We start from the raw sequence: 11,869 nt of genomic DNA on the forward strand, positions 1-11,869 counted from the left end.
CTCGTTAGCGTCGAGCTCGAACTCGTTTAGGTTACGAGCTCGAAACTCGTCGAGCTCGATAAGCTCGGGCTCGTCGGAGCCGATGTAACAAGTCGAGCCGAGCGACTGCGAGCCGTTCTGAACCAGTGCACCCCTAGATAATACATGATCATCCAAGATCTTGATTTAAAGCAAATTATAGTTGAATTGAACATCAAATAATACAAAAACTATTGCAAAATAAATATCCGATCCAACCTTCAAGAACCCAAATTAAGGGTAAACATACCTTGAAAAATTTAACTATTAATAAACGACACACAAATCTTTGAGCACTTATGGTCAAATTCAAGCACTCAATAAGATGAAATTTAACAAGAGCAACATCATTGATTTTAAGAGGTTTCCCAAACAAACCACCAAGGCCAGATAGAATCCGAGGCGAAAAAAAGTGGGGACGAAGACGAGGAAAGGAGATCCAGATGGGAATCACCGGTGACTCAACACCAATGTCCAAAGTCGGCGACCATTTCGTCAATTTCATAAAACAGTTAAAAACAAAATACGAACGGTGGCAGAACACTCTACAGTAATCTAGGTCATCCGCTAACTTAATCAAAATATGCGATTGATCTAAAATCGTAATCGAAACCTCATTCTGTAACTTCAAATTAAAGAAAAACTTGCGAATGGCTTCCAACGAAGGTCTTTTGGCAGGGAAGAAACCAACAAGGGAGAATTGAAAAGGAGCTGCTAGCTCAGAGATTTCCTCATCAGACACCAAAAGAGACGGGATTCCACGGAAAGTAGAGACATGCAGATCCGGAAAAGAAGATTTCGGACCAGCCAAAGCTTGAAGAAAAGACCGAGAATGAGAAACCCCTCCCAAGAAACCAGGGTCTCTAAGCTTAGAAGAAACCATGTCGGAACCACCGGCAGGGGCAGCACAACACCACCAAAACAACAATCACCAAACAAAGAAAAGTAGGGAACAAAAAACTTCCCTGAGAGCAAACGGAACTCCGACGACAGCAGCCCCCCGAGGGGCGGGGAGAACCCGCCGCCAGAAATCCCACGCGAAAAGCCGCAAGGAAAAACCCTAGCGCTAATTTTAGGTCAAAATTTACTCATTGTTTCTTCATAATGATCAAAATTACTTTGATAGTAGGTTTTCCAAAAAAAAAAAAAAAAAAAAAAAAATTTGATAGTAGTTTTTGCTGCCCCTACATAAGATAAATTATTCTGTGGAGTCCGAACATGATTGAAACGTTCGGACATGTGAATGTACACACTTATACACAATGTGTATCAAATTTTATACACTGTGTGTACATAACGTGTATACTTACAGTCTGAATGGTTCTTCCTGTCTGGACTCCGCACATAATAACTTCTCCCTACATAGCTATTATGGCAGAAAGCTTTATATACCCTACATAAGATAAATTATTCTGTGGAGTCCGAACATGATTGAAACGTTCGGACATGTGAATGTACACACTTATACACAATGTGTATCAAATTTTATACACTGTGTGTACATAACGTGTATACTTACAGTCTGAATGGTTCTTCCTGTCTGGACTCCGCACATAATAACTTCTCCCTACATAGCTATTATGGCAGAAAGCTTTATATATTGAGAAGAAAGATATGACAAAGTTCCATAGCAGACAATTTATTCTTGTCTTAATCTTTTTAGAGAGAGAGAGAGAAAGAGGTTTGTCTTTCTCGTCTTAATTTTTCTCTTTTATTATTCATATGATATGAATTGTTTTAGGTTTTAATAAGCTCCAAAATCTACATAGCAAAGTTTATTATCTGTATGGATGCCATTACTATTTCCTGTGACTCGGCGAGCACTTACCAACAAATTCAAATGCCATTCTTTTTATATTTTTTTCTTCAAAGATACGACAGCTTGAAATTCCTTTTGAGGACTCTGAAACTCGCAGCCGCACACCGAGCTTTTGTAGTTACAGAAGGGATAGATTCTCCGCCTGCAATATTCCTATAAATGCCTTAAAGGCATCGAACTGTCTCCTTCTCTCGAATATTTTGTTTCCAGTGATTGATTGACAAATGGAAAAAAATTATGTTCATTTTCTCTTTTGTTTCTAATTGCATGAATTTGATATCTTATTATTATTTCGTCCATCATTGTGGCCTTATGACATCTGTAAGCAAATTCAGATATGAGTTCGGAGAGCTTACTGTTTTATTTGATCTTTATTGAAATCTTTTCAACTTCAAAATGTATACATCGTACAAAAAAGCAAATGTTTGATTTTTTTTTTTGGAAAATTTAGCCGATGGAGCATTGGTTGCCACAGACAAAAACAAAGCAGAACCATAACAGCAGCTCCCAAAAATTTAAAATCGTCATTTGACAAAACTTCTTCATTGCCATAAGGCCATCCAAGAAAGGAATGATAAGATGTAGACCTTGGCTCATTATTGTCCAGAAACTCAAAACAACAAACCAAAACCGCACTCAAGATGTGCAAGTAAAACCAAAAGAGAACCTCCCAGTATAACTGTAGCTGGCACCACCCGAGCCGAAAAAATTATGACCATCCAAAAGGTCCCAACAAAGAACACCAATAATCCAGATATTCCAAGATCGCCACAGATTCCAACAATGCCCATCATAACAAATACCAAGACCCAAAACAAGGTAAATTGCAAGCATTATCCCAGAATTTCCAAAAACTTCTCTTTAATCTGATTCAGGAAAGACCAATTCTTAGTTTTCACACAAATAACATAAATGATGGAAGCTTTAATAACTGTCGGGCTTTCCCAGGAATTAGTAAACCGTCTCTTATTCCTTTCCCTCCATAGATAGTAAACGACACAAGAAATAGTAAGAAAGCATGACACTTTTTCTTTCATATTGAAATGTTGGATATTATCTGAGTAATCATATGTTTGCAAAAGATTAGGCCTAAGATAAAAATTGTCGAGCAAAGGAATCAAACCGGTGAGGACCAAAAAAGTGTAGTCACATTAAAAAAAAATAGATGGACATGAGATTCAGAATTGACAAGGCAAAAAGAACAGGAGGGGATAGCCGGAATTCCTCTTATGATTAAAAGACCAGCACTTTTTAATTTCCCCAAAATCGTCATCCAAGCATAACAGGCAAACCGAACAGCATGTTTCTTATGCCAAATGAATTTGCACCAATCTACATCCTCTAAATTGGCATAGTATTGAGAAGTAAAATCCTTGAACATGAGGTTGGAGGAGCCATTCCAGGGAAGCACCGGTTGCTCCTCAATTTTTATACCCAAAACAATAGTCTTAACATAATCTGGAATGTAAACCGGGAGAGACTATTGCCCATTAATAATGAAATCCTTACAGAGAGATGAGACATTCTATCAGAATTGAAATAATCAGACAATCAAAATCCATTGCACCAAGGGTCCATAGCATGGAGAAATTGCAGTTAGGAGCAATAGCCATAGAGATTAGTTTTTAATGCTTTGAGCTGATTTGCAAATCAACTTCCAGAATTTAGAATCCAAGGCAGGAGGCGGCTTCCAATGGGATTCAAACTTAGCCTTAAATCAAAGGCCCAACATAGTGTTATAATTATACATGCGCCAAATGAACGAACTAGCCACACTATGATAAAGAGCATCAAAAGAAGGGAGGCCCAAACCACCTTTGCATTTTTTTTTTGGTCTGGTGTTCAAAATATCTACTTGTTTCAGGAAATATGGTTTACGATCTTATTTTTTTGAAAAGGGGTGGAAAGTATTCCAAATGTATGAATTTTGTAAATATTGGTCATTGATATGAATGAAAAGAAATGTGGAATAAAATTTTAAAATAATTGAATGCATAATGTTATTTAATTTTGATGTATTTGAAAATCATCTGATTTGAAATATGTTTAAATATATTGTAAATTTTTATCATAGTCACCACAAACCACCTTCACAAACTCTGTAGTAGGTGGTTGTTGTTGACGCTCTCCAATTACTTTCGGCTCGTCATCACCATACCCCCCATCCGCATAGGACCATCGTTGTTCCTACCCCTTTTCGTTACCCCTTACTTGCATCCCTCATTTTTGCTACCCATCGCCGTCGGTTGCCACCCAATGGCTGGATAAGAATTGGAAGTCTGATTTATAGGAATTTCTTCTATCAAATTTTTCATTGCCTTACATAATTTTGCTATTATTTGAAATATATTATAAATTTTTTAGAATATAAATTATTTTTATGAAACTTTTTTGTTACCATTACTTCCCTCTTTTATTCAAAGATTATCTTATAACATTCATGAGAATTAGGAACATAGACACATCAATAGATATTTAGATATCAGATCAGTAGAGATACCAATTGGCCGGATGAGAATGAATGTCCATTTATTCAGCTTATAAAAATCGGAGTCATAAATGATAATAGACAAGCAAAATAGACCCATATTATAACGGCTCGTAAAGTAGCTATAAAGTTTAATTTTTCCTTAAAATTTATTGGAGAATTTTTTTTTTCTAATATGTTGAAACATACCTTTATCGAAGTGATTGTAACCTATGATATAATTTGATAAAAACTATATCAAATATATATTTGAAATATTTTTGACAGTAGAGAGATAAAAAATAATGTTGGAGTGTATTTAAAAAAAATGTTGGTGAACACTATAATATTTATGATAGTAGAGAGATAAGGAGCTTAATGTCTTAATTTTAAACAAAGTTCCAGCAAATATATAGATAAAGAGTGAGAGGGGTGCAAGAGTTATAGGAGAAATTAATATTTTTATTTGAAAATTTTTGAAAAGGAGAAAAATTATAGGGCTTGGCCTAGTTAAAATGATTCCACTAATGTTTGTAGTCGATTACAAATGGTGCCCTTCCTAGGGGGAAGGCCTTGGCTCACTATATCATATAGAGCACATTTTATAGTTGGGGTTGAAAGAATCCAATGATAGGGAGACAATCTCAAGAGAATGTTGACATGTTCATTTGGTTGGTAGGACTGTATTTGGGTGATGATGTTCGGAGGGATCGTAGCTGGCGGGCGATGGTGATTAGAGGGATCGTAGTCGATGGGTGATGGTGGTTGAATGGACTGTAGTCAATGGATGATGATTGTCGGAGAGACAGTAGTTGGCGGGCGATGGTGGCCGGAGGGATCGTAATTGACGGGTGATGGAGGTTGGGGGATAATACTCAACAAGAACATTGGTCGGAGGGATCCTGGTCGGCTGGCAATGGAGGTTAAAGGGACCGTAGTCGGCGGACGACTGATGTAGGAGTGGTGTTTCGATGGCAATCGTGCGAAGGTCTGATAATGGTCGGTTAAGGGAGGAGGTTCAACGGTCATTGACAGTCAAACGATCTTTTGACCATGGTCGGATGGAAGTCTGGCTATGGTTGGCAACCAGGTGGTAGCCCTAATGATGGTCGACGGTTGGGCGATGGTTCAACAATGGTCGTGTGGAAGTCCGGCGGCCAGGCAGTGGTTCGACGATTGTTAGGCAAAAGTTTGGTGATGTTTGGCGGCTAGGTCGAAGTCTGGACGCGGTCAGAAGGTAGTCTGACGATAGTTGGCGGCCGAGTGAAAGTCTGGCGACAGTCGGTGGCTGGATGATGGTTTGACGTAAGTTAGCGGCCAGGCGGTGGTCCACGATGATCGAGGAAGGTTCGCTGGCGGTGGTGCCTAGGTTGAGCTTTTGATCATTGAAGCTGTAAAGCTCTCTCAAATCTCCAGTCAAATGTCAAAACTCCAAGCCCCCTTTATATGGGAAGTATGGGTCTATTTATAGATTTTTTAGAGTGGTATGCCCTGTAAATATGGAGAAGATTTGAGGCAAATTTGGAATGCTCCATCGGACGATCCATATTGATACCCTCAATCATAAAGCATTTGTCAAGAATTTATGTGCCCAAATAATATTATAATTAAACGATCTTAAGTTCGTTGGATTCGTCTCATCGAGCCGCTCGATTTGATTATAAGTATGCTATATTTGAATATCATTTTATCTTTTAATTTATGCTTTGAACCTTCCAAATGTGGTTTAAGCCCCTGATTTGGACCAATTTGGGCTCGAATTGGTCTGATTTTCGTGTCGTTGGATTTGTTTCTTTGAGACGTTTAGTTTGACTATAACTTTGTTGAAATTGTAGTTCGAAAGGTCCCACTTTAATTTCGAAAGTTTTCAGCTTAAAAATGCCTTGAGATTCATGCTAGATCATAATTTTTGGTGACATATCACGTGTAATATTAATCACTAGTATATTAAATTCATCTTAAAATGTATTAGAAGATTTTAGGGTTTAGTTTAATCAAAATTTTGATTAGAATAAGATGTTATGATTATTTTTGAATGTTCATTACCACTCCACATGTGATTCCATTATTTGGTCTGTTTGATCAACCGACACTAGGGAGAGAAGAAGATAAATTTGTATAGAGAGAATGTCAATTTCAGACTACTTCAGCTGATTTTAGCTATAGACTCATTTATGAATGTTGTCCGGATCTAGGCAGGTTACGTTTTGTTTATCTTATTTTTTAATAATTCGGAATTTACTGATTGAGAGTTATAAATGGCGATTGATCGTGTCATAAGGACAGAAACAAGATCCAAATACCATCATCTGAATATTTGATACTTATCATTGTATTGATACTGACTATTGTTACTGATAATATTATTATTACTATTACTGCTTATTGTTACTGGTTTTAGATAATGTACTGATACTGATATTGATCACTATTACTAATATCGTATTGATACTAATATTTTAGATAATGATTATTGTTATTGATACTATTTTTATAATTGATAGATTGATATGTATAACTGATAGATTGATGTGAACGATTGAATGTTGAGGACAAACTGGTTGATAAATTGATACGATTAACTGACATAGATAACATATATTGATGCATTGATTTCCTTACATGGTTTACAAAAAATTGTTTCTACTTTGTCCTGCATTGAGTTAAGTTGTAAGATTTTAGTTATTTGGTGTGCTTTTATGCTAATTATGTAACTTTCTATGATTTCAAGTAAATGTAAGGAATATGCGGCTTGAGGCTTAGCAATAATGAGAATTTTTATTTTATTTTAAGTTCTTTGGTTTTAAGTACACGCTTCTATAGCCTGTGGTGGCTTGTGCCTATGATTTTGGACAATAGTTGTATACTGCAAATATTAACTATATAAATGTAATGATTTTTTTTTTCTGCTGTTATTTGTTTTTCTTAATGAAATTAATCATGTATGTATGTCATATTAATCTAGTTGTTAATTGAAAGAAAAATAAATAAAATGAGAAGAAAAAAAATAATAAAGGGGAAAATAAATGAAATTCTTTCACTTTAAAATCTTGGGGCGTGACAAGCGGTTGCCAGATGGTTTGGGTTCTTCGATAGTGGTGCCTTGGTGGAGCTGCAGGACCCTTCAGGGCTTAAAGCTGTCTTGAGTCTCTAGCCCAAGGTCCAAGCCTCATCCCAAAAGTCTCTCGCATGTTGAGAGTTGGGTTCTATTTATAGATTTTGAGAGTGACATGCTTCTTAAATTTGCAAAATATCCAGAGTAATTTTGGAGTACTCAATTAGACGGCCCATATTGATTCCCTCAATCATGAAGTATTCGTTCAGCATTTAGATGCCTTAATGAGGTTATATTTAAACGATCTTAGGCTCGTTGGATTCGTCTTATTAAGCCGTTCGATTAAATTATACGCATGTCATATTTGGATATCATTTGTTCATCTAATTAATGGTTTGGAGATTTTAAATATGCTTCCCCATTTGGGCTCGAATTGGACCAATTTTGATGTCATTGGATTTGATTCGTACGTTTAGTTTAACTATAAGTTTGCTTAAATTTGAGTTTAGATATTTCCAAATATGATTTTAGAAGTTTCCCACTTGAATATGCCTCAATATTTGTGCTCAATTAAGTTGACTTTTAGTAACGTAAACATATATTATTTTTAATAATTATTTAAATATTACATTTTTATATTAAATTTCTGAAATCTTTAAATATTATTAGAAATTTAAATATTCTATTAAATAATATATTTAATTTGTTAGGTTGAAAATATAATTTGAAAATTGATTTTCTATAGAAAACCCGATTTGAAATCGGGCTTTTTACTAAGAAAATCAAATTTCATTTTGAGAGCTGCGAGTTTGATCCTTTTTATTATTATTTTTAATTATGTTTCTTGTGCTTAATTCAACATATATGATGATCATTTTAAAAAACTACCTAAAATAAATTGTATTTAGATCTTAAAATTTTAAATTTAATTTAAAATTAGTATCTTACAAAATTTTTTTGTGCAGCACTAATCTTAAAATAAATATAATAAATTTTAAAACCATCCTAATTTAATTTATATTAAAATATCCTCCTGATCTCAAATTATAGGCATTCATTATGTAACAATTATAACAATTTTCATACTCTCTCTCTCTCCCTCCCTCTCTCTCTCTCTCTCTCTTCTGTCTTCCTATTCCGTCCTAATACGCTTAGCATATGCTCCCAAATATTCCCCATCACCTCACTCTCTCTCCCCTTAATAAAATCCCTCGATAAACACCTTCCAACTCCCACCACAAAATCGAAGAGCATGATTTATTAGCGAAACAGGGAAAGCAGGAGATTGATCATGAAGTTTGGTAAGCGGCTAAAGCGGCAGATAGAAGAAACTCTTCCTGAATGGAGAGACAAATTCCTCTCTTACAAGGACCTGAAGAAGCTAGTCCGACTCATCTCCGCCGCCCCGCCCTCCGGCGACTCCGCCGAGGATCAGTTCATCCGCCTCCTCGACGCAGAGATCCACAAGCTCAACTCTTTCTTCGTCGAACAGGAAGAAGACTTCATCATCCGACAAAAGGTACATTCTTTTTCCCTTCACCGTTCATCTCCAATCTTCATACTTTTCTCTTAACATGGTTTTAGGTTAATTTCCCCCGCTGGCTGTAGGAGTTGCAGGAGAGAATCCTCGAGGTGATGGAGGGCCACGGCGACATGACTAGTATCAGGAAAGATATCGTCAATTTCCATGGCGAGATGGTTCTGCTCGAGAATTACAGCAGCGTTAACTATACAGGTTCTTTCTTTAGCCAATGCTTGCAGTCCATATGGAGAAGAAATATTTGCTAAGACAACTGGTTGCAGGGCTTGCTAAGATCTTGAAGAAGTATGACAAGCGCACAGGTGCTCTTCTGCGGCTGCCATTCATAGAGAAGGTGCTAAAGCAGCCTTTTTTCACTACTGAGCTGGTTTCAAAGCTGGTGAAGGACTGCGAGAGCATGATTGAAGCCATTTTTCCAGAGAGGGAAGGGATGTCGAGGGTGGAGAGAAAGGCAGCAGGAGCGGCCGAGCAGAGCATTTTTCGCAACACTATGGCTGCGCTCGCCACCATGGAGGAGCTGAGGAAGGGAAGCTCCACCTATGGCCACTTCTCTCTGCCGCCCATCGGGTCGCCAGAGGCTGATCTGTTGCAGACATTGCAGCCGCCATCCCCCATCCCCATAGTGATGAATTGATGACGACGATGATAAAAGAATAATTACTATTTATTTTCGTTTTTTTCGGTAGTTAGTCTGACAGAATTATGTTACTTTAGTATAAAAAACGCCATAGGAGAGGATTTGATTGCAGTTCCAGTACTGAATGAATGCTGGTTTCTAAATTTCTTCTGAAACTGCTGCCCTGATACAGATGAAGAGGAATACAAGCAATGTTTTTATATACTGATTTGCCTTTTTTTAATAAATTTCTATGATGAGTAAATCTTAAGAGTTGGTAATTTAGTGATTCTCTGCATGATTGTTGCTGATTTTCATGGCCTACTTTGAGGAAACTGAGATCTGAAGAAACTTAGATACTTCGCCACAAAAACAGGTTTTCCTTGTTTTTTCTGCAGCTGAGGTGGAATCAAATTCTTTAGCAATTACGTTATTCGAAATCAACACGAATGATTTCAGTCAAAGTTATAAGCCAATGCCATGACTTCAAACTAATTATGTTGATTTTGAGTTTTGGTTGATTCCCTCAAAATTGATCAATAAATGTTGCAGCATTTTGCTCTGTTTAGGTGGTAAGTGGAATTCCTTTTGGCCAAATGGATTCAAATCTTCATTTTTGTCTTTTATTGTCAACATTTTTCATCTGTATTTTTTATTTTGAATTGATCATTGATTGAAGATTTCATGAATCCTAAACCTGCTATAGATCCTCAAATCCTAAAACATTAATGGATCAACTTTCTCCTCATGTTTCCACACTCTTTTGATGGAGTAGTTGAGGCTTTTTGAATACCTGCAGCGTGTGGTTTTTTCCCTCAGTGTTAATTATCTATTGATATGTGATGTTGGATTGATGTTAATAAAAGGGTTTATATATAAGGCAGTTGAAAAAGCTGCTATTTGAATAGCTAGGTTTCATTTGGGATGGCTTTCTTATTGCTTTTTAAAATAGCTTTCTAGTACGAAAATATAGTGAAGAATAAAGAATATCAGGATTTAATGTTGAAAAATTTGAAATCGAGAAAAAACAACGTTGTGCCACACTAATTTAAGAAATATAGTATGAAAAATATGAGAAATTGTACATATTTTCATTCTAACACTCTTTTCTTTGCTTCGCACCTACATCCATGGTCTCCAAATGCAAATACAAGAGTTTCTCATGAGTTGCTCACGCCTTCAATTGGATACAACTCTTACAAAAAGAAGATAAAACCGACTCGCAACACTGCAACATGGTACATGCAATGCCGCGACGTTGAAATAGCTGCCAACACTCCAGCGCGGTGTTTATAGTGCCTCGACATTGAGCTCTCTGCTAAAGGGGATCCACAATGCGTTGGCACTAAATTTACATCGCCACGATACTATATAGACGAGAAAAAAGAATCACCCCCAGACCCTAGAGCAGGGGGAGAGTTGCACTCCTATGACCCCAGCGATTTGGCCTCATCGAGCTCGACCGACGAAATTAAGGGCTGAGTCAACAACTCAATATGATTAATCGACACAATCATATTCCACACAAAACTAATATAATTATTGTGAAAAATTTTCTCTAAGATATGAAACTATTTCAAACACAGATAGAGTAATAGTTTATCTTATAAACAACAAAACCAATACAAAGAAAAAATTCATAATTTCTTCTACTTAATTATGCTAAAAATAACCATTTTTGTGAGCAAGAAGAAGAAAGAGGAGAATGCTTCATTCAGTCTAATATGTTGCTTGCAGAATACTGTGAGGTGAAATCAGAAAAAGATGAAGCATATTCTTCTTTCACTCAGAATCTAACAGTTCCATCAGAGAAATTTTAGCCCCCCCAAATTCTTTTTATTATAAAATGTCATTTTAATCAATGAACAGCAAGACGATGAGAAGAATAAAAGAATATCCAAAGACACTTTTTTGTATTATCAGTTGAATTTCATAATCGGATATTCCACAGAAGAAGAAGTAAGCACCCATCAAGACTTGTGGTTGGTGGGCGAGCACGGTTGGGAACCCCCATCCAGGGTTCGAATCCTCTCTACTATAGCCTCGTCTCTTCAGTGGGACAAAGCAAGTGTGGGCCGGATGTCGGTGGATGGTCTCGCTAGGTTCCGCCGAGCGATTAATTACGCCGCCAAATGCTCCCTTTAGAATGACAACGAGTAAAAAAAACAGAAGTAAGCTTATTCTGGATGAAGCCTTCTTTATTTTCTTCTAATAAAGCAGATATTTATTGGTGAAATCAGAATTTTAAATGAGAGAAGATGAAAAAAAAAACTTTTATAACATACAAAAATATAAGAAAATGAAGAAAAAATATATACTTTTTTATGATATAATCACTATTAGTATTATATTAT

General features: G+C 36.4%; 1 protein-coding gene across 2 annotated transcripts; it reads left to right on the plus strand.

Annotated features, from left to right (window-relative positions):
- Window positions 1-8,543: 8,543 nt before the first annotated feature.
- Window positions 8,544-9,796, plus strand: LOC110113633 (SPX domain-containing protein 3-like). Of its 2 annotated transcripts, none has more exons than XM_028696792.1 (3): window positions 8,544-8,878; window positions 8,977-9,094; window positions 9,163-9,796. In XM_028696792.1, the coding sequence occupies exons 1-3, from the start codon at window positions 8,651-8,653 to the stop codon at window positions 9,531-9,533; spliced, it is 717 nt and encodes a 238-aa protein (XP_028552625.1). In that variant the 5' UTR covers window positions 8,544-8,650; the 3' UTR covers window positions 9,534-9,796. The 2 variants fall into 2 exon arrangements, with proteins under 2 accessions (XP_028552625.1, XP_020701948.1); XM_020846289.2 differs by having other exon boundaries at window positions 8,553-8,878; window positions 8,968-9,094.
- The last annotated feature ends 2,073 nt before the right edge of the window (window positions 9,797-11,869 follow it).

This window comes from Dendrobium catenatum, unplaced genomic scaffold (genome assembly GCF_001605985.2).
Source record: "Dendrobium catenatum unplaced genomic scaffold, ASM160598v2 fragScaff_scaffold_847, whole genome shotgun sequence".
Lineage (NCBI taxonomy): Eukaryota > Viridiplantae > Streptophyta > Magnoliopsida > Asparagales > Orchidaceae > Dendrobium > Dendrobium catenatum.

Bases quoted from the DNA above. Each gene is read 5' to 3' on its own strand.
- LOC110113633 (XM_020846289.2), top strand. From the start codon at position 8,651: ATGAAGTTTGGTAAGCGGCTAAAGCGGCAGATAGAAGAAACTCTTCCT. The intron at 8,879-8,967 runs GTACATTCTTTT...CGCTGGCTGTAG, and splicing joins ACTTCATCATCCGACAAAAG to GAGTTGCAGGAGAGAATCCT. The intron at 9,095-9,162 runs GTTCTTTCTTTA...AACTGGTTGCAG, and splicing joins CAGCAGCGTTAACTATACAG to GGCTTGCTAAGATCTTGAAG.